General features: G+C 45.1%; 2 protein-coding genes across 5 annotated transcripts in view; both read left to right on the forward strand.

Annotated features, from left to right (window-relative positions):
* The window catches only part of LOC139538258 (rab GTPase-activating protein 1-like), a 175,538-nt gene that overhangs the window by 71,613 nt on the left and 81,211 nt on the right, over positions 1-22,714 (forward strand). The gene's annotated exons all lie outside the window — the stretch shown is intronic.
* LOC139538156 (probable G-protein coupled receptor 21) lies at positions 12,140-17,361 on the forward strand. The gene has a single exon (XM_071340045.1). It carries the CDS (start codon positions 13,102-13,104, stop codon positions 14,194-14,196), a length of 1,095 nt encoding a protein of 364 aa, XP_071196146.1. The 5' UTR covers positions 12,140-13,101; the 3' UTR covers positions 14,197-17,361.

Consider the following 22,714-nt stretch of genomic DNA (forward strand, 5'->3'; position numbering starts at 1 on the left):
ATTTTGCAACAACTTTGGAGTTATGCTTGAGGTCATTGTCCATTGGAAGACCCATTTACGACCAAGCTTTAACTTTCTGACTGATGTCTTGAGATGTTGCTTCAATATATCCACATAATTTTAATTCCTCATGATGCCATCTATTTTGTGAAGTGCACCAGGCCCTCCTGCAGCAAAGCACCCCCACAACATGATGCTGTCACCCCCGTGCTTCACGGTTGGAATGGTGTTCTTCGGCTTGCAAGCCTCCCCCTTTTTCCTCCAAACATAACGATGGTCATTATGGCCAAATAGTTATATTTTTGTTTCATCAGACCAGAGGACATTTCTCCAAAAAGTACGATCTTTGTTCCCATGTGCAGTTGCAAACCGTAGTCTGGCTTTTTTATGGAGGTTTTGGAGCAGTGGCTTCTTCCTTGCTGAGAGGCCTTTCAGGTTATGTCGATATAGGACTTGCTTTACTGTGGATATAGATACTTTTGTACCTGTTTCCTCCAGCATCTTCACAAGGTCCTTTGCTGTTGTTCTGGGATTGATTTGCAATTTTCGCACGAAAGTACGTTCATCTCCAGGAGACAGAACGCGTCTCCTTCCTGAGCGGTATGACGGCTGCGTGGTCCTATGGTGTTTATACTTGTGTACTATTGTTTGTACAGATGAACGTGGTACCTTCAGGCGTTTGGAAATTTCTCCCAAAGATGAAACAGACTTGTGGAGGTCTACAATTTTTTTCTGAGGTCTTGGCTGATTTCTTTAGATTTTCCCATGATGTCAAGCAAAAAGGCACTGAGTTTGAAGGTAGGCCTTGAAATACATCCACAGGTACACCTCCAATTGACTAAAATGATGTCAAATAGCCTATCAGAAGCTTCTAAATTCATGACATCATTTTCTGGAATTTTCCAAGCTGCTTAAAGGCACAGTCAACTTACTGTATGTAAACTTCTGAACCACTGGAATTGTGATACAGTGAATTATAAATGAAATAATCTGTAAACACTTGTTGGAACAATTACTTGTGTCATGCACAAAGTAGATGTCCTAACCGACTTGCCAAAACTATAGTTTGTTAACAAGATATTTGTGGAGTGGTTGAAAAACAAGTTATAATGACTCCAACCTAAGTCTATGTAAACTTCCACCTTCAACTGTATATCAGGTGATGGTCTGCAAGCTCGTAAACATATTCATGTTTATTAATACTGCGTGTATCAGTAGTCATTATTGATAAATCTACAGTGCCTTCGGAAAGTATTCAGACCCCTTGACTTTTTCCACATTTTGTTAGGTTACAGCCTTATTCTAACTCAATTTAATTATTACATTTAGTGGAAATAATAAACAGATTTTGTTTTAGAAGATTGTAGGACCAGCTCTTAATCATCTAAGTCATGTGACTCTATCACTAGCTTGATAGCTTAATATTCATCTATGCAGTATTGGTGGAATGTAGATTTTGATCAATGTGAACAGTGATAATGTTGTTGCTGATGCTTGATACCGTAGTTTGGTTGTCATTGCTCCCTTCCTGTCACCTGTGTGTTATTCCACTTGGTTGTTCAGCAATGCACTCGTTTGCGGTGGGGTCTTGGCCGAGTTACTGTAAAGTCCTTTTGTGACTGCTGATGTAAAAAAAGGGCTTTATGCCGTACATCTATTTGATTGATGGATTGATTGATTGAATGCTAGTTAGCCATAGAGATGATCTGCCATTTTGTGTCCTTGCATTGCGCACACAGGCAAATGAAGGAATCTGAGGTAAACACCTCTCTCTTAAATCATCAAAGTGGAAGATGAAGGCTCACTTATGTACAATATCTCTCTCTGTGACAATCTCAAAATCTTAACAGCCATTTAAAGTCATTATGTCTTTCTTTCCGCCTAATTCGTCAATGTCCTATTTCTTCTTAATGTCATTTCTATGTTATGTGACTGCTGATCAGCCCCTCGTTAGGACTTTGCACTAAGGTGGTGCTTGGCTGCGGTGTGCTGCAAGTTCTTTACTCACACTGTGGTAGGAGGTTGTGAGCTAAGTACCAGAGTCGTGTGTGTGTGTGTGTGTGTGTGTGTGTGTGTGTGTGTGTGCCTCTGGTAGAAGTGATGGATGGTAATGCTAAAACTTTTGTCAACTCTACTCACATTTAACATTCTGTCCTCCTGTACTATATCAAAGTGTCAACGTTTTCTTTCCACTGAGAGGATGACTGAACATTCAAGTTTAAAGTTGACCTTGACCAATGACTATGGCTCTTCTAAGGACATGCCAGCATTATACACAAACATTAACATAGAGGTTCAGTCTACTACTTATCACCATAGCAGACACCTCAGAATATAACATAACAGCTAGACAACTAATGCCGGGTGGACACTACACGACTTTCAAAGTCCTAACATCGCTGAGCCTCTCACATTAAATGACCATCTTTCCTGTAGTTGTTTGTCTTGCCAACGTAGTGGTGCCACACTAAACGATTTTCACTTGGTCGTGAGGATTCTCCATACCACGCTGTCACGCGAAAACAATGATGTGATTAGATTTTACTTAGCTAGAAAGAGCTGTGCCTCAAAGCAGGCTCATAAACGTTTTCAATCAGAAATGTAGGCTTGCCGTACAGAGTTGAAATATCTAGAAAACATTTTGAATGGAATAACATTGCTTGCGAACTTCAGAGCTGTAACAATTTGACAGTTTGGCTTTGGTTAAAGGCAAGTACAAAGGCATACTAGTAGTAGTCATGGCTCCTGCTCCAGAGTCTACACATCCTGGGTGATGCCAAACAACGGCATCATCTCAATGGCTTCTTCTCTGGCGAGCTCTCATTGGCTATTGCAGATCACCATTTTCATGTGTCTTTGCTCATCTCACACTACAAGAGCATAGCGAATGTTTTGCTGATAAAATCAAACATGTTTGAAAAGACAGGATTGGTAGCCCTCAGATTGAGCCTCTAACTGTTGCGCGCCCCGAGTAAGCAACGACATAGGGATTTTGTCTCTGGTCTTTAAAAAATACTGGTCTGGGACAGCTAAATCGGGGCCAAAATTGTGTAGTGTACACCCAGCTTAAGTCTACAGTACAACAACGATGTGCTAAGTAAGCATCCCATACGGTGTGAGCAGATCTTTTGTTCATCACACAGATATTGTGTAAAACTGTGGTAACCTAGTCTGCCCTTTTTGTTTGTTGGCTTGGTGTTGGGCAGTGTTTTTACTGGCCTCCACATCAGTCATGTCAACTGGCATTATGTAAAGCCAGCATCCCGCGGTGCCCACGCCAGGCTCCTAGGTGGCAACAAAATGCCCCCCACCCCCGCACTCCCATTCCTGTCTGGCCCCATCGTCCTCGCCTGTACCCCTGTCCCTGTCTCTATCCTTATCACCTGGGGTTTGTCCAAATTAACTTCATCGCATGCCGTTGCAGGACGTGTGTGTGCGCGCGTGCGTCTGTCTGTGTTGTCGTAAGACATCACTAGCCCAGTATTGTTGGTGTATATAGGCCACCGTATCCTGCTGACTGTGGTAATGTTAAGATGGTGATGGAGTGATATTGATCTGGATGAGAGAGTAGACTTTACTTCACCGGGACGGTAGCTCTGTATTTTCTGTCAGACCATGGAGGTTTGTGGAGCACGCCTCAAATACGCACACACACCCCTCCCCCATACATACAACACACACACAGATAAAAAGTGCTGAGACGATTGCTGCTTTATTTATCCTCCTCTAAGTAGGACTGCTTGTACCTGATGACTCGAGACACGAGACGTTCCCAGATCCAACCAGGTCACCGCTACTCACTGACGAGAGGAATCATCACGTTGGAATCATAAACACAACCTTTTTTTTTCTAAACAAAACGTTGTTTTATTTTATTATGGCCTTGGAATGTGAATGTGTGGCGTTCCCCACTCCTAAGTGCCTGGTGGTAACTTATTAAGGACACAACTATTTTAGAATGAACATTATTCTCTGCATTGATGAACTAGAGTAGTACTTTGAATCCACATGTATGATTTGTTTGAGGTGGTCAATGCTAAAGGTATCCACAAGGATTTGATTTTGGAGGGTATTAGCCTAGTGACTACTGAGTGACTAAAACCATGCTGTACTGTAGCTAAATGAGAACCCTTATCTTTATGTGGTCTTTCTTTGCACTGATTGTAAGTCTTTGTACTGTTTGTAAGTAGGAAATAACATCCAAATGTGTCCCTGTACGTACACGCTGTCCTCTTTTTCGCCCCCTCCCTCGCTCGCCTTCTCTCCCTCTCTCTCTCTTTCTCTCTGTCTCTGCTCTCATTTACTCTCTCACTCTTTCTCACTCTCTCGCCATCTCTGTCTCTGTCTCTCTCTCTGTCTTTGTGTCTGTTCAATAAAACATTATAGGGGCTTTATTGGCTTGGGAAACATGTTTACATGGCCAACGCAAGTGAAAAAACAAAACAGCAACAATCAGACAGTAACAGTAAACATTACACACACAAAAATAAAATGATTAGCAGTTTAAAATGTTACATTACCTATACTTTATGTAGTGTTGTGATGATGTGCAAATAGTAGAATGTATGAATGACAGGGGGAAATAAATACAGATACGGGAGTCAAAATGTGATTTGTTTTGAATTCAAATGATTTGTGGGTTTGTTGAGTCAATTAGACCATGTGCATTTCATGCAAAAAAAGAATGATATTTCAGAATTTTTAGGCAAGTTAGCTGGCTAACTCATTGATCCTGCTTTGTAGTATTATACCCCTGTGGAGGTTGACGTTTGTGTGGTTGATTCATCTGTGATTTTTCTACATGTAAAGGCTCTACCAGCTCACAACCATGAATGAAATCCTCATGGTGTTTTTCCTAACCCCCATCAGATGCATTGATAACACGCTGCCATGCGGAGAGTCATTTGTCTTTCACATTGCTGTTGACAAAATGTCCGTCCTTGAATACACAATGCTCTACATTAGGTTTATAGTAGACTCTCTCTCGACGGTGACTCTGACTGGCAAAGTGAATCTACGGAGGTCTAATAGCCTGACCTTATGTGAACTTCTGTGTTGGGTTTAACAACCACTATTCTGTTCCTCTCTCTGCACTCCACCATTGTACTTGATTCAATTGTATTGGCAACAGGAAATACCAGCGTATCTGATCCGCATTCTATTTCAGGTTTCAGCCACGTTACCTTGTGGTCCTAAAAAGTCAAGTAAGGAATCACTGTGGGTACAAAAGAGATAGATCTATCCAACGAATCCTAACAAAGTACATAGTACCTCCACATAACTTGAAATCTAAATAGCCTATTCCTGAGTGTCAGTTATAATAGTTTGTGGGTGTAAGATATGATTGAGCCTTTTCAGGTAATCCTGACTACTATCCACAGAGGTATGGGTTTAATTAATACTGAGTTTCAGTTATGATACACTAACTGCAGCCTGCATGGAGTTATTGTATGACCCCAAATGGCATCCAATTATCTACAGTTTCCTACTTTTAACCAGAACCCTATGGGGCCCTGGTCAAAAATAGTTCACTGCATTGGGATTAGGGTGCCATTTTGGAAAGAATAGAGAAAAAAAAGTTATTGTCTTTGGCATCACCTCACATCTGCTGCCATGTTGTGTTGCTACCATGTTGTTGTCATGTGGTGTTGCAACCATGCTGTATTGTCATGTGTTGCTGCCGTGCTGTGTTGTTGTCTTAGGTCTCTCTTTATGTAGTGTTGTCTCTCTTGTCGTGATGTGTGTTTTTGTCCTATTTTTTTTTTTTTTATATCCCCGTGGGAGGCCTTTTGGTAGGCCGTCATTGTATATAAGAATTTGTTTTTTTACTGACTTTCCTAGTTAAATAAAGGTTCAATACAAAATAGAATAAAATAAACATTAAAATGATCACATACATTGTCACATCAGACACCTTTAAACCAGTCGGTCCATCATTCTGCATACACTAACAACATAGAGGATATTGATACATTCACTCACAACTGACCGCTGCCCCAACTGCACTGGATAGATAGCTACATATAGCAATAGAATTTACATTGCATTTAGTAGCTCAGTGGAGGCTCCTCCGAGGAGGAAGGGGAGGACCATCCTCCTCAGTGAACTTCTTAAAAATACAATTGTGAAACATTAAAGTTATCCTTTTTAAATAAAACTATATTAAATATATTCACATGACACCAAATAATAGCTTCCGTCCTCCTCTGGGTACATTGACTTCAATATAAAACCTAGGAGGCTCATGGTTCTATAGTCTACCCTTCTATAGACTTACACAGTAATTACGACAACTTCCAGAGGACGTCCTCCAACCTATCAGAGCTCTTGTCGTCCACCCTACAGCTAGTTAGCACTGCAGTGCATCAAATGTGGTGAGTAGTCGACTCAGAGCGAAAGACAATAGTTGAACAGTTTTGAACAAATTAATTTCTTCAAAAATGGAGGAGAGAGAGATTTCGTTGTATTTTTTTCACTTACTTAGCTAGCGTATGCAGGTAGCTAGTTTAGCCTACTGAAACAGAGAGGGATACTATGTTAGCTAGATGGCTATCCAACAATGGAACTCTTTCTAGTCAAGTTAAGCTTTTGGTTTTATTAATGTATTACCACAGGGGTCAGCCGGTGTAACTGCTTGCTGCTGACTGTACACTGTACTGCATGATTGTAGCGAGTTTACTAACGCGTTCGTTCCAGTAGCTATGTTGACTATGACGTTAATATGTTGACAATGATAGCAGTTAGCGGTATGAAGGTTTGGCTTAAAGTTTTTTTTGTTGCCTGGTCACAGACAGCTGATGTGTTGTGCACTGAAGTCCACAAGCGAAGGGAAAAGGTGAGTGGAGGAGAGTGTGTAGATGCAAGAAGTCATTATATAACGATCAAAGGTATCATGCTGTTTGTATGTGGCTGCTATGAAAGTGAAGTGTGTTTGTGATCAGTGGTGTATTCATTCTGCCGATTTCTGTTGAAAAACGTTTCTTAAACGAAATGAGGATATACATATCTGAATTTGTCCAATAGAAACTCTCGCTTGCAACTGTTGGATTAATGATTACACCCTAGATCAGCTAGATGCAGGCAGGAGTGTGCAAAGCGGTATTGAATGTGTCACTGTCTGTCACCTTTATTACTATTACTAATGTCTCTCGACCTGTGAACCTACATTTTCACCTGTCATTCATAGGCTGGTTGTAACAACCTCATGATGAGTACAGGGAACATTTCAGTATCATGTAGTAGCCTAAACCTATTACTGTTACATTGGACTGGGTGAATGTAATATGAATGACAGACATCCAATATGCTGTAATAGAAATAAGGACATGCTCATAAAACAAAACTTCGTCCTCCATCTTAAACGGCACTGACCTCCAATGAATCAGCATCACACTTTCCAAGTCTAACAGTATACACTGTGTCTGACGCACGTCTAGAAACCTCTGTGTTTGGCTGGGCACTAAGGGCTATCCCCTACAGCAGTTTCCCCAATCAGCTTTATCATCATCCTTTTCCTTTTCCTCCTCGCCAGATTTGGGGCTTGATGACACGAGATCCTCCATGACAGAAACAGGATGTTCTCTCATGGTGCTGCTGTTGTACAGAATGGCTGAACCTGAGGGTATTTCCACAGAGATTCTAGAAGTTTTCTATGTTATGATACATTCACTGTTTTTCAGACCAAACAGAACCCATGTCTTAACCTGTGGCTGACACCTCTTCTTCCTCCTCCTCTACCTCCTCATCATCCTCCTCCACCACCTCCTCCTCTTCCTCCAATATATCGTCTTCCTCCTCTTTGTCCACAGCCTCCTCTTCCTCGTCCTGTTGGTGTCTGGTGCTGTCCACATGCTTGTGTGCTGTGTTATTTGGTTACGGTGGACTGGGAGGGGGTTCTACTGGCGTACGTTCTCTCTCGTTATAAAGCCCGTGGCCGTGTGCTGGTTGGCTACGCAAGCACCCATTTCACCGCACTACCACACACAGCCCCCTCCCCCCACCCAGCCCATATATCCATACTGCCTCCAGATGTGTCCCAGTCCTTCTGTCCATAAACAGAGACCATAGAGGTCAGACACCATAGAGGTCAGACACAGTGCCGCTGCTGAGGCCCTGGCCCCACGCACGTCACCTCACCCCACGCTGTTAGGGAAAACAAACGCTCCCACAATGACCTGCCTGTTCTCTCAGACTCTCCTGTCGGTCTGTCTTTCTGTGTTTGTCTGTGTTTGTGTCTGCTCCAGGCCCACAGGACACACCCTTTAAAAAAAATGTCTGTCTGTGTGTGTGTTTGCCCCAGGCCCACCACACCACAGAACGTTAAGACCGGGAGTCCGTCACTATCCTGAAGCATCATTCTGTCAGAGTCAACCCTCCAATTCTTCCAAGAATTGAAGAGGTTTTCTACCTGGAGGGTTGTGGAACTTGGGTTCCTTTGTTGTTATTAAGTCTGTTGTATGTTAGATGTATTATCATACAAAGCCAGTTGATCATGTCAAAGTCAGCTGAGTCTCTGTCGATATGGTTTTGATTTGTTTACAACATGCTCAGGATTAACCTAGCTGGGCAGGTTGCTTTTTAGCTGTTGAAATTAGCTGCATGTTTGTCTGTGTGTGACTTAATTCAGATGTATTAATTATTGTGGATTGTTAAATGTATTTGGCATTAGACAACATGCTAACTGAGTGAGGGTCATTTAGTAGACCGGTAGACTTACCTAGCTGGTTGTGCCATCTGTATCTGAACCTAGCTAGCACTAGCCTGTTGTGCTACAGTGCCCCTGTTGTGCTACAGTGCCCCTGTTGTGCTACAGTGCCCCGGTCGTGCTACAGTGCCCCTGTCACCTGTCGTGCTACTGTGCCCCTGTTGTGCTACAGTGCCCCTGTTGTGCTACAGTGCCCCTGTTGTGCTACAGTGCCCCGGTCGTGCTACATTGCCCCTGTCACCTGTCGTGCTACTGTGCCCCTGTTGTGCTACAGTGCCCCTGTCGCCTGTCGTGCTACAGTGCCCCTGTCGTGCTACAGTGCCCCTGTCGTGCTACAGTGCCCCTGTCGTGCAACAGTGCCCCGGTCGCCTGTTGTGCTACAGTGCCCCTGGTCAGCTACAGTTCTCTCTCTCTGTCTCTCGCGTCATCTCTCTCTCTCTTCCTCCCATCCCTCCATCTCTCTCTCTCCATCTCTCTCCATATCTCTCTCTCTCATTCATTCATTCATTCTTCCATTCATTCATTCTTCCATTCATTCATAATGGATGAGCCCAGTGTTGTCTTGTATATTATAAATATAGCCTCTATATTTAGCCTCTGGTGGTGCAGAGCAGAGAGGTGCGTGTCCGACTCTGGTGGTGCAGAGGAGAGAGGTGCGTGTCCGACTGGTGGTGCAGAGTAGAGCAGAGAGGTGCGTGTCCGACTCTGGTGGTGCAGAGCAGAGCAGAGCGGTGCGTGTCCGACTCTGGTGGTGCAGAGCAGAGAGGTGCGTGTCCGACTCTGGTGGTGCAGAGCAGAGAGGTGCGTGTCCGACTCTGGTGGTGCAGAGCAGAGGAGAGAGGTGCGTGTCCTACTCTGGTGGTGCAGAGCAGAGAGGTGCGTGTCCGACTCTGGTGGTGCAGAGCAGAGGAGAGAGGTGCGTGTCCGACTCTGGTGGTGCAGAGCAGAGAGGTGCGTGTCCGACTCTGGTGGTGCAGAGCAGAGCAGAGAGTTGCGTGTCCGACTCTGGTGGTGCAGAGCAGAGCAGAGAGGTGCGTGTCCGACTCTGGTGGTGCAGAGCAGAGCAGAGAGGTGCGTGTCCGACTCTGGTGGTGCAGAGCAGAGCAGAGAGGTGCGTGTCCGACTCTGGTGGTGCAGAGCAGAGCAGAGAGGTGCGTGTCCGACTCTGGTGGTGCAGAGCAGAGCAGAGAGGTGCGTGTCCGACTCTGGTGGTGCAGAGCAAAGCAGAGAGTTGCGTGTGCGACTGGTGGTGCAGCAGGGTGGTGTAGCTTCATCACGCTACATCCATCTCTCTGCCACGAGGCCTGATGAGACACTGCAGAACTAACAAAGACATCCGGACCGTGACAGACACACTGCGGTAGAGATGGACGGACGGCGGAGAGACAGACAGTGATGTGTCTGGGAAGAAACTCAAAGACAATGCAGTCAGTCATTGTGGGACAGACCAGTAGGCAACATCTAAGTCATGCTCCCTCAGTCTGACCAATGACAACTCTTTCATCTTCATTATTCATTGTTTTTACGTGAGGAAGGGTTGTCATTGGAGAGAAGAGGAATGTGCTCAACCAACTTGAGAAAAGGTGCAACCAAAAAATAAATGAGCTTAAGAAAGGAAAATGCACAACTCGCAATTCAAAACTTGACGTTTTTAATTGTGACGGTTTCGGCCGTCATCGGCCTACATCTGTGGGAAGTATGACTGGACTGTGTTGTGATGAGCGTCTTCAGTTCAGACACACTGTGGTCCTCAGAGCAGAAGACGCGCTGTGGTCCTCAGAGCAGAAGACGCGCTGTGGTCCTCAGAGCAGAAGACGCGCTGTGGTCCTCAGAGCAGAAGACACGCTGTGGTCCTCAGAGCAGAAGACGCGCTGTGGTCCTCAGAGCAGAAGACGCGCTGTGGTCCTCAGAGCAGAAGACGCGCTGTGGTCCTCAGAGCAGAAGACGCGCTGTGGTCCTCAGAGCAGAAGACGCGCTGTGGTCCTCAGAGCAGAAGACGCGCTGTGGTCCTCAGAGCAGAAGACGCGCTGTGGTCCTCAGAGCAGAAGACGCGCTGTGGTCCTCAGAGCAGAAGCTAAATGAAGGAAAAGCATCTGGCGATGCAGCCTAATGAGAAGCAGGTGTATAAGAGATGACACACACACACACACACACACACACACACACACACACACACACACACACACACACACACACACACACACACACACACACACACACACACACACACTTCAATGAAGGGCCTTGAGGAAAAGAGTGCATGTAAACACACTCATCTCGCACAGTGAGTCCCCTGAGGGACACTAGCTATATATTAATACAAATCACATAAGCCATTCTTAAACATGTTGTAAACTCTGGAAGTATGGTCTTAAATGTCAATGTGGTATTGTTTTATTGATATGCTGCATGTTAGTGGGAGGTGCTAGTTCAGGCTGACCTGCTAATGTTGGCCAGCACCCACAGCCTCACAGGCTTTTACTGGGAGCACATTCAATGACTGCAAACGTGTCGTTTGACTGTTTCTGTGCTGTTTGCGGTAAAAGTTTAAGAAAAATACAAATTCCTTCACAAGATGGACAATAACGTTTGAAAAGACAGATATGCTAAAATACAGTGTACTCCCAATGCCCTGCTCATGTCTTGTTATGGTTTTTCACTAAATCTTATAAAGTCAGGATCTCCCACAATACAGTTTGTGATAGGAAAGCCCTGTCCTGGCTGCTAAGACAATTAATATAACAATACACAGTACATATAGCTAAGTTCCAAAAAACACATGAGTATTTATTTGATTTAGCATCAACTGGGTGAGACCAAGGACAAAAGGCACAGATAACATCCACTGATGTCATTTCAACAATGCGAAAATGTGTGAATCTGAGAGAGTTCGCTTAGAGCTAGCGAGGAACTATGTGTGTCAGTCAACCAATGAGGAACAATTGGGATTGGAGTTTCGGTTAACTTCCTGATTAACTTCATAAAAATGGAAGTGAAACTCCAACCATGGTATTTGGGAGAGCGAGGACGTTGTTTGTATTATAGGAGTGCACAAATGACCCAATATTAAAACCTATATGGCTGCAGACAGAAACATATGCTATCAAAACCGCTAGAATCCAAATGTGGTTATATACATCCTAAAGGTATCTAACAAGAAGAGAGATAGGGAGAAAGGGCCTTTTTAACATGAGAATGGTATGACCATAATGCACCAGGTGTTTCTAGATAAGACGGTGTGTGTATATGAGAGAGAGGTGGTGTGTGTGGGAGTTAGATAGTGGAGGCAGGGGTATGCTGTGTGCAGCCAGCCAGCCAGTCAGTCATGGGATGAACGAGTGAGACTTGTGTACCCACAGCTGCTTACTGGCTGGAGCCAGGGGGAGGAGTGTCTCTGCCCTGCCTGCTGCAGAGAGAGAGAGGTAGTTAGAGAGAGAGAGGTAGTTAGAGAGAGCAGAGCGTGAGAGAAACAAGACTGAATCCGCTCCACAGAAGAGGAGAGCAAGGGAAAGGGACAGAGAGAGAGGTTGGGGTCGCTGCATCGGTATGCCTGCTCTCTCATTTCCAATCCACACGCTGCTGCCTTTCTGAGTAGACCCAGACTCTCTGTTTGAAATGCCAATCACCTCCTTGAGGCTGCGCCTTCTTCCTCATTCATGTACATTTCTACTCCCCTTTCCCTGCGTGAGGGAGACCGGGAGTGCCTGAGACATTCGTGGAGGATCATTTCTGCTGAAGTTGCTGTGAAGAAATTACTGGGCGGTTTCTGCTCTTTGGACGCAATCTGCCTGATCTTTCCGTGTTTGGAGAGGACACAAAGTCTCTGGAAACATCGAACTCTATATCACCTGGAATATTTGAGAATTTGTGACTGCATTTTTTAGAGACATACAGGAATTCCTGTAAGCCAAGACGATCAAACTTGTTGACAGTTTTCTATATTTTCCCTGCTACTCTTGCAGGGCAGGCACACAGTGCAGCACGTGTTGTCTATGTCTTTTCTAAGGACAGAACCAGAGGAGTAGAAGGATAGGCTGCCAGAGTATTTGTCCTCTATCTGTGTGCGTCTGTATGATTGAGAACCGTCTGTGTCTGCACAGTGAGGGATGCCCTGGGGGACTCCCTGGTCGTGGACGAGGGCTAGTCTTCACGTTGCTGCTGACATGGCAGAGGGTACACGGCTCCTCTCTCTCGGCCACCAGCCTGATCTGCTGCTGAGCTAGGACCAGGACTAGGACCAGGACTAGGACCAAGACTAGCTACGGAACAGCCCCTGCCGAGCCCCCTGTCTCTGAGTCTAGGATCAGACCAGTCAAGGATCTTTCTGGAGCCTCCTGCCCTCTGCCGGTTGATCTGGTTTCAGACCAGGAGCTTTCAGAAGGCTCTCTGGCTGCAAGATGATGAACTCTTCCCTGGACCTGCTGGAGCTTGAGCTCCTCAACCTGAGCGGCCCTCCTTTCTGCCTCCTGGACGTGGGCTACAGCCAGATCTTAAGCACCTGTCTACTGGAGGTAGCCATCATCCTGCTGCTTACCGTCCTCATCATCTCTGGCAACCTGGTGGTGATCTTTGTGTTCCACTGTGCTCCTCTTCTCCACCACCACACAACCAGTGCCTTCATCCAGACCATGGCCTACGCAGACCTGTTGGTGGGTGTCAGCTGCCTCATCCCCTCCCTGTCCCTCCTCCACCACCTGAAAGGCATGGACGAGGAGCTCACCTGTAAGGTGTTTGGTTACATGGTTTCCGTGTTGAAGAGCGTTTCCATGGCGTCACTGGCGTGTGTTAGCGTGGACCGCTACATGGCGATAACACGGCCTCTGTCGTACGCTACCTTGGCGACGCCGTGCCGGATCCGCGGGTGCATCCTCCTCATCTGGGTCTACTCCGCCCTTGTCTTCCTGCCCTCCTTCTTCGGCTGGGGGAAGCCCGGCTACCACGGCGACGTGGTGGAGTGGTGCGCGGTGGAGTGGGAGACGAGGCCACTCTTCACATCGTTCATTGTGGCGCTGCTCTACGCGCCTGCCGCCATGACGGTCTGCTTCACCTATGTCAACATCTTCCGGATCTGCCGGCAGCATACGAGGGAGATCAGCGAGCGCCGCGCCCGCTTCGGCCCACAGGAAGGCTCTCTGGGACAGGATGGCCAGCCACAGCATGCGCCGGCGTGCACGGACAAACGCTACGCCATGGTGCTGTTCCGCATCACCAGCGTCTTCTACCTCCTCTGGCTTCCCTATATCCTGTATTTCCTGCTGGAGAGCGCTGGGATCTACAGTCACCCTGCCGCCTCGTTCATCACCACCTGGCTGGCTATCAGCAACAGCTTCTTTAACTGTCTGATCTATAGTCTGTCCAACAGTGCCTTCAGGAAGGGTTTAAAACGCCTCTGTTCGTTCTGTGTGCAGCGCGTGGACAGTAAGAAGTCCTTCAGCCCCTCACCAGGGTATGGACAGGGGCCCATCTGCACACGCTCCACATGCCATGTCTAGGATCTCCCAGGGAGCCTTGTGGCGGTTGAGTCAGAGTATCGTGTTGTTATAGCACTAAGCATGTCCCATACTGATGCTGAGCTAAAGGGAACAGGCTTCACAGGGAGTTGTGTTGCTGCAGATGCTGCTGTTTCTCCACAGTTGAAGGTTTGTTGGAGGGTTGCGTCCCTGGCCACAGCTGCCACTGACGGGATCGTCTCCAGGGCCTGAGAGCTGTGAGACCCGCTTGGGAAGTACAGCCAAGGCTCAGCCCCAGCCATGAGAGAGGTGGGATGTGGAGTTACCCTAACCTTTGACTCCTGATAAAGATGACGGCGTTATGGCTACGTTGTTTCAGCGTGTGAGAGTTGGGGTGACTGAAGACCTCCCTTCTGGCAGTACTTGCCAAAAATACAAACTGTAAGAACACATGTTGTTTTAGGGGAGGTTTTTTTCTGGGACTCTTATCTTCCTAGCAGTTTATGAAACTATTTGTATTTGTGCTATTACTACAATGTATAGAATGCAAAAAAGGACTCACGTTATTTAAAGGTCCAATGCAGTCAAAATTAAGTTTTTCCTGTTACATTTACAGTTTAGTAATTTAGCAGGCGCACTTATCAAGAGCGAATTACAATTAGCGGATTCATCTTAAGACAGCTAGGTGAGACAACAACACATCACAGTCGTATCAAGTACATTTCCCCTCAACAAAGTAGCTATCAGCAAAGTCAGTGCCAGTGAGACACTGTGAGAGTTATTTAAGATGCTCTTCAAAGAGGTGGGGTTTCAGACGTTTCAGAAAGATGGGCTGTCCTGACTTCAGGGGGAAGCTGGTTCCACCATTGGGGTGCCAGGACAGACAAGAGCTTTGACTGAGTTGAGCGGGAACTTCCCTCCCGTTGGGGTGGGAGAGCCAAGAGACCAGAGGTGGCAGGACGGAGTGCTCGGGATGGGGTGTAGGGTTTGAACATAGCCTGAAGGTAGGGAGGGGCAGTTCCCCTTGCTCCTCCGTAGGCAAGTACCCTGCAGGGTCTTGAAGATTATGTGAGCTTCGACTGGATGCAAGTAGAGTGAGCGGGGTTACAAGGAGAACATAGCAAGGTTGAGCACCAGGCAGGCTGCGGCATTTATAATCTACAACTATTACAGTAAGGTACTTAATTGTTACCCAGAAATGATTTGATGTTAATTTAAAAACAGCTGCATTGGGCCTTTAAAAAAACGGAGAAACACTTGATTGCTGCTTTCTTATGCCTAGCTGAGTGGAGCTGTCAATAACAACTTATTTAAATGTTTGCCCTTGTGGTTTTTACGGAAACAGATTATTTACAACATTGTGCGCTGAGGGGTGCAACAACCTCAAACTCTGAAGAGAAGCAAGTAGGTCTACATCATTTATTTACATCTGGGTTGTTCTGAGGCAGAGAAAGGGAGGACAGCTGACTTTGTTTAGCTGTTCAAACACCAGGATTATTAGTAGAGCCTGACCGATATATCGGTTCACCGATATTATTGGCTGATGTTGGCCTTTTAACACTGTATATGCTGATAATTCCACCGATAAACAATGTTCAATGAATAGGATGGGAAAAAATGATGGATGATTGCGGCTGTTCCCATGAAGTGTTATTCATTTCACAGTGTAAGAAATCATAATTTGAAGTGTATTTCTTGGACGGCAATTTATGAGAATTCAGTGTGGAAAAGAGTATATCGGCAGATATATCAGTAAGTTTTGTCACCCCAAAAATCCGAATCGTATCGGATCCCCAAAAAAACATTGGTCGGACTTTAATTAGTAGTCCCAGTTGAACTAGTTTACTACTGAGGGATCAGTGTAATCATTGACTGGATGACTCTTGTTTCGACAAACTTCCTCATCATCAGAGCCTGTCTGGCTCTGTAACCAAACTACATTCCACTTCACTTATGAGGAGAATGTGGTCGTTGGGTCAAAGCAGAAGGTTATAGAGAAGTGATTAAGCTCCAGAATAGTTGATCATCTCCAAAGTTTTGCCCCACATATGTGATCTGTTCTAGTCTAGGACTATCTGCTGCTATACCGATGGGGCTGGAGCACAGGAAGGGTTGGGAATCATTAAATCAACCTCACATCTCAGTCTTAACGTTAATGACAGTGAATGTTGATTGTGAGTACTGAGAATGCTGTGAGCTGCTGTTAGCTGAGGAACATCTGCCTCTGGCTGGGTGTCGTAAACGTCTTGTCCGTCTGTCTGCCACACTCCACCTTTCTCCTCCTGCTCATTACATCACAGAAAGCCAGGGGGGAAAAGAGAGGGAGAAAGAGCAGAATAACAGCTTTGGAGTGAGAGAGAGCCCTAAGATAAACATTATGGCCGCAGTAATACTGTGCCACACACACATGAGGTAATGTGGGACGTTAAACAGTACCACTGTATGTCCAGACCCAGATGCTTCAAGACATTTCACTTTTCCAGCCGGGACCACAACACTACAGTATAAAACAGGCTGGTTCAGACCAGGCGGTTCCAAATGGTACCCTATGTAGTGCTCAAGTGTTTTTAAACAAATGTTACTGGATATTTATTAGACTTTTTCACCTGTTTTGGCTTCTTGTCACTTTTATCTCTTTAGTACTCTGACATTTGGGAGCAAATATACAACGGACACAGTGGCTTTATTTTCCTAGTGGACCAAAGTTGAATATTTATTGGATTTTGTATATTTGAAGAAGAAAGAGACAGAATGAGAGATGTCAAGAAAAAGAAAGTGTGATTCAGGTTGATTACTTTTTTTTATGGATGTTTTCCTGTTAGGAATGTTGCAGTGATGAAGGTGTGGCCAGACATTGAGTTAGACTGCTGTGTTCCTAGGCTGCCTCTGCAATGAATCCAGTGTTCTGAGTACAGGCTCCATCGAGGGCTTTCAGAGTTGCCTGTACAGCAGGCCTATCTGAATTTATTTAGTCTTTGAGCAGTTACGGTGTGACTATTAAAATGTATTTATTTAAAAATATTTCAAAGCTGTACGTAGTCTTTTATGCATGTTTTACTTACTGTATATATTTGATTGAATTGTCACTTTTCGTATTCAAATCACAAACTGTTGTCAAACTGTCTAAAGTGTAAATGCTTTTGGAGACGTACGTCTTCACGGCAATGCTGTCAAAGGGTACAGTGCAATACATTCAGTGTTCCTCCATGTTGTCAATGTTTTATTGAAGACAGAATACACAATAGAACTAGTTATGTTCTTAATTTACCACTGAGTGTGTATTGAATAGGGCCGACTAAAAATACATCTTGGTAGACTGAGAGTCGTCTGTTATTTCGACCAATTGATTGGTTGAAATTTTAAAACATGCCGAGCTCAGACTGTGTTTAAAAAAAATGGCAGTGAGTGACTGGGGGACTAGCATCTGCTGTCTCTCTCTCCTCCATGCTGCAGTGACCACCAAAGGAAAATCAACAGTGTGAATCGCGCTGTACGTGTTGCTGAAGCTGCAACATAATGCCAGCAGCATACCACCCTGCATCCCACTGCTGGCTTGCCTCTGAAGCTAAGCAGGGTTGGTCCTGGATGGGAGACCAGATGCTGCTGGAAGTGGTGTTGGAGGGCCAGTAAGAGGCACTCTTTCCTTTGGTCTAAAAAAATATCCCAATGCCCCAGGGCAGTGATTGGGGACATTGCCCTGTGTAAGGGGCTGTCTTTCAGATGGGATGTTAAAAGGGTGTCCAGACTCTCGGTGATCACTAAAGATCCCATGGCACTTATCGTAAGAGTAGGGGTGTTAACCCTGGTGTCCTGGCTAAATTCCCAATCTGGCCCTCATACCATCATGGTCACCTAATCATCCCCAGTCTACAATTGGCTCATTTATCCTCTCCCCTGTAACTGTTCTCCAGGTCGTTGCTGTAAATGAGAACGTGCTCTCAGTCAACCTACCTGGTAAAATAAGGGTAAAATATATAAATAAAAATTACAGCCATTTCTGACTGAAAAGTTCTGTTACTGAAATCGCTAAATTGTTTAGGTTAAAACATTCCCTATTCCCTCAACCCTTGCTTTCTTTACGTGACACATGTATGCATCGCATGCTGTGACCGACAGGGCCTGACCTATAGCATATCATAATCACATCAATAAATTGGCTATAACAAACTCCGAAAACTAACACGTGACAGCAAAATGGATGCAGAGGACGTGACAAACTCGAAACGGGGGAATGTGTACTGGTTTCTCAGGAAGTAAAGAGGAAGTCAGATGTGTGTAATAAATGTGACTAGTTGTTAAATACTGGAGATGAAGGTAAGGAACAAGCTCTGCCTGCATGTTATGTTTCCAAACAGATGCTGTTAGATTACAATCAACTTTTTCTCACTGTTTGGAACAGTTTAAACAACACTAAATAAATTATAAGCAAACCCGAGTCTGTAACATTTAAAAAAATACATTATAAAGCCTTTATTAAAGCAAAGACTAGAAACAGTCGCATTCATTCCTGAATGCAATTTCCGGAAATTGAATGGTTTATTGAATGTTTTGCTAATTATTTAAGGATCGCTTTGTTATTAAATATTTTAATTAAAATGCTTTATTGCTCATCTAAAGAAATATCAGTCGACCAACATTAGTCGACCAAACCAGTCGACTAAATAAGTTCAGGCCTAGAATTGAAACAATAGCCGTATTGGCCATATGCTGTTTTTGGATTGTTAGTGATATTGTCTTCTGGTAATAACAGAGTTTCTGCCAGAGTCGTCACACGTTGTTCACCGTTTCTATTAAGTTCACATGACTCTCCGCCTGACGCTTCTGCCCTTTGGGGATGGATTTGTGTGTCTGGGTGGTTTGTATGCCAGTGTGTTTGATGTGTAAAGGAATAGGTTCATGTACAGTAGATGTGTTCGGTCAGGCATCTCAATTCTCTCACTCTTGGAAGCCTTGCCAAATGTTGATTGGTTTTCCTGCTACTGTACTTTCAAAGATGCTGTTATTTTTTCAAACCACTCCGTGTTGTAATTCTGAAACTATACCTTGAGTAATTGTACGGGGGCGGCAGGTAGCCTAGTGGTTAGAGCGTTGGACTAGTAACCGAAAGGTTGCAAGATCGAATCCCCGAGCTGACAAGGTAAAAATCTGTCGTTCTGCCCCTGAGCAAGGCAGTTAACCTACTGTTTCTAGGCCGTCATTGAAAATAAGAATGTGTTCTTAACTGACTTGCCTAGTTAAATAAAGGTCAAATAAAAACCATTGACCCTGCTTTCAGGTTTACCCCACATGGGTTCACTAATATTGTTGTGTATTTAAAAGACAATTCAAGTGTCCTTCTTTTGAGGCAGTTCAATATTTTACAGTAGTTCAATCCAGGTGTCAGTTAGTCAAACTCTACTCCACCCAGTTGAACTCTATTCCACCCAGTTAGTTGAACTCTACTCCACCCAGTTGAACTCTATTCCACCCAGTGAGTTCCATCCAGCTAGTTGAACTTTATTCTACCCAGTTAGTTGAACTTTATTCCACCCAGTTAGTTGAACTTTATTCCACCCAGTTAGTTGAACTCTACTCCACCCAGTTAGTTGAACTCTACTCCACCCAGTTAGTTGAACTCTACTCCACCCAATTAGTTGAACTCTACTCCACCCAGTTAGTTGAACTCTACTCCACCCAGTTAGTTGAACTCTACTCCACCCAGTTAGTTGAACTCTACTCCACTTAGTTAGTTGAACTCTACTCCACCTAGTTAGTTGAACTCTACTCCACCTAGTTAGTTGAACTCTACTCCACCCAGTTAGTTGAACTCTACTCCACCCAGTTAGTTGAACTCTACTCCACCCAGTGAGTTCCACCCTATTCCACCCAGTGAGTTCCACCCTATTCCACCCAGTTAGTTGAACTCTACTCCACCCAGTGAGTTCCACCCTATTCCACCCAGTGAGTTCCACCCTATTCCACCCAGTGAGTTCCACCCTATTCCACCCAGTGAGTTCCACCCTATTCCACCCAGTGAGTTCCACCCTACTCCACCCAGTTAGTTGAACTCTACTCCACCCAGTGAGTTCCACCCAGTGAGTTCCACCCTACTCCACCCAGTTAGTTGAACTCTACTCCACCCAGTGAGTTCCACCCTACTCCACCCAGTTAGTTGAACTCTACTCCACCCAGTGAGTTCCACCCAGTTAGTTGAACTTTATTCTACCCAGTTAGTTGAACTTTATTCCACCCAGTTATTTGAACTCTACTCCACCCAGTTAGTTGAACTCTACTCCACCCAGTGAGTTCCACCCAGTTAGTTGAACTTTATTCTACCCAGTTAGTTGAACTTTATTCCACCCAGTTATTTGAACTCTACTCCACCTAGTTAGTTGAACTTTACTCCACCCAGTTAGTTGAACTCTACTCCACTTAGTTAGTTGAACTCTACAGCCACCCAGTTAGTTGAACTCTATTCCACCCAGTCAGTTGAATTCTACTCCACCCAGTTAGTTGAACTCTACTCCACCCAGTTAGTTGAACTCTACTCCACCCAGTTAGTTGAACTCTACTCCACCCAGTTAGTTTAACTCTACTCCACCCAGTTAGTTGAACTCTACTCCACCCAGTTAGTTGAACTCTACTCCACCCAGTTAGTTGAACTCTACTCTACCTAGTTAGTTGAACTCTACTCCACCCAGTTAGTTGAACTCTACTCCACCCAGTTAGTTGAACTCTACTCCACCCAGTTAGTTGAACTCTACTCCACCCAGTTAGTTGAACTCTACTCCACCCAGTTAGTTGAACTCTACTCCACCCAGTTAGTTGAACTCTACTCCACCCAGTTAGTTGAACTCTACTCCACCCAGTTAGTTGAACTCTACTCTACCTAGTTAGTTGAACTCTACTCTACCCAGTTAGTTGAACTCTACTCCACCCAGTTAGTTGAACTCTACTCCACCCAGTTAGTTGAACTCTACTCCACCCAGTTAGTTGAACTCTACTCCACCTAGTTAGTTGAACTCTACTCCACCCAGTTAGTTGAACTCTACTCTACCCAGTTAGTTGAACTCTACTCCACCCAGTTAGTTGAACTCTACTCCACCCAGTTAGTTGAACTCTACTCCACCCAGTTAGTTGAACTCTACTCCACCCAGTTAGTTGAACTCTACTCCACCCAGTTAGTTGAACTCTACTCCACCCAGTTAGTTGAACTCTACTCCACCCAGTTAATTGAACTCTACTCCACCCAGTTAGTTGAACTCTACTCCACCCAGTTAGTTGAACTCTACTCCACCTAGTTAGTTGAACTCTACTCCACCCAGTTAGTTGAACTCTACTCCACTCAGTTAGTTGAACTCTACTCCACCCAGTTAGTTGAACTCTACTCCACCCAGTTAGTTGAACTCTACTCCACCCAGTTAGTTGAACTCTACTCCACCCAGTTAGTTGAACTCTACTCCACCCAGTTAGTTGAACTCTACTCCACCCAGTTAGTTGAACTCTACTCCACCCAGTTAGTTGAACTCTACTCCACCCAGTTAGTTGAACTCTACTCCACCTAGTTAGTTGAACTCTACTCCACCCAGTTAGTTGAACTCTACTCCACCCAGTTAGTTGAACTCTACTCCACCCAGTTAGTTGAACTCTACTCCACCCAGCAGTCAGTTGATGGCACTTTAGAAAGGGGCAAAACTGGATGAAAGGTTTCTTGCTTTGCTGACCAAAGAGCCATGGCCCTCTTCTTTCTCTTTCCTGTGGGAAAACGTCAAAACGAGGGCTAGTGATCTCTGGGGACTCAAGCTCCCATAATGACCTGCTCTCTGCAGTGCCATATTAGGATGTTGTGCGAGCTGGCGTGGTACTGGGAACATCCATGCCAACTCTGGGACAGAACTGTTTCCAGTGAACTGAGCATTGAGGCCCTAACTTTACTGGAGGACTACACACCCACACACACGGGCAGAAACACAAACTACACACCCACACACACGGGCAGAAACACAAACTACACACACACACACACACGGGCAGAAACACAAACTACACACACACACACACGGGCAGAAACACAAACTACACACACACACACACACGGGCAGAAACGCAAACTACACACCCACACACACGGGCAGAAACACAAACTACACACACACACACACGGGCAGAAACACAAACTACACACCCACACACACGGGCAGAAACACAAACTACACACACACACACACGGGCAGAAACACAAACTACACACCCACACACACACGGGCAGAAACACAAACTACACACACACACACACACGGGCAGAAACACAAACTACACACCCACACACACACGGGCAGAAACACAAACTACACACACACACACACGGGCAGAAACACAAACTACACACACACACACACGGGCAGAAACGCAAACTACACACACACACACTGTTTTCCCGTCTCTTATCCGTCAAATACTTACTCAGATATGTGTTATCGACTGATCATTACCACACATAACATATCTGGGATCACCACCATCTTCAATCTTGAGCACTTTGAACCTTAGCAGTATTTGGGTGCATTATCTTTTAAATCAG

Source organism: Salvelinus alpinus, chromosome 1 (assembly GCF_045679555.1).
Source record: "Salvelinus alpinus chromosome 1, SLU_Salpinus.1, whole genome shotgun sequence".
In the NCBI taxonomy this organism is placed as follows: Eukaryota; Metazoa; Chordata; class Actinopteri; order Salmoniformes; family Salmonidae; genus Salvelinus; species Salvelinus alpinus.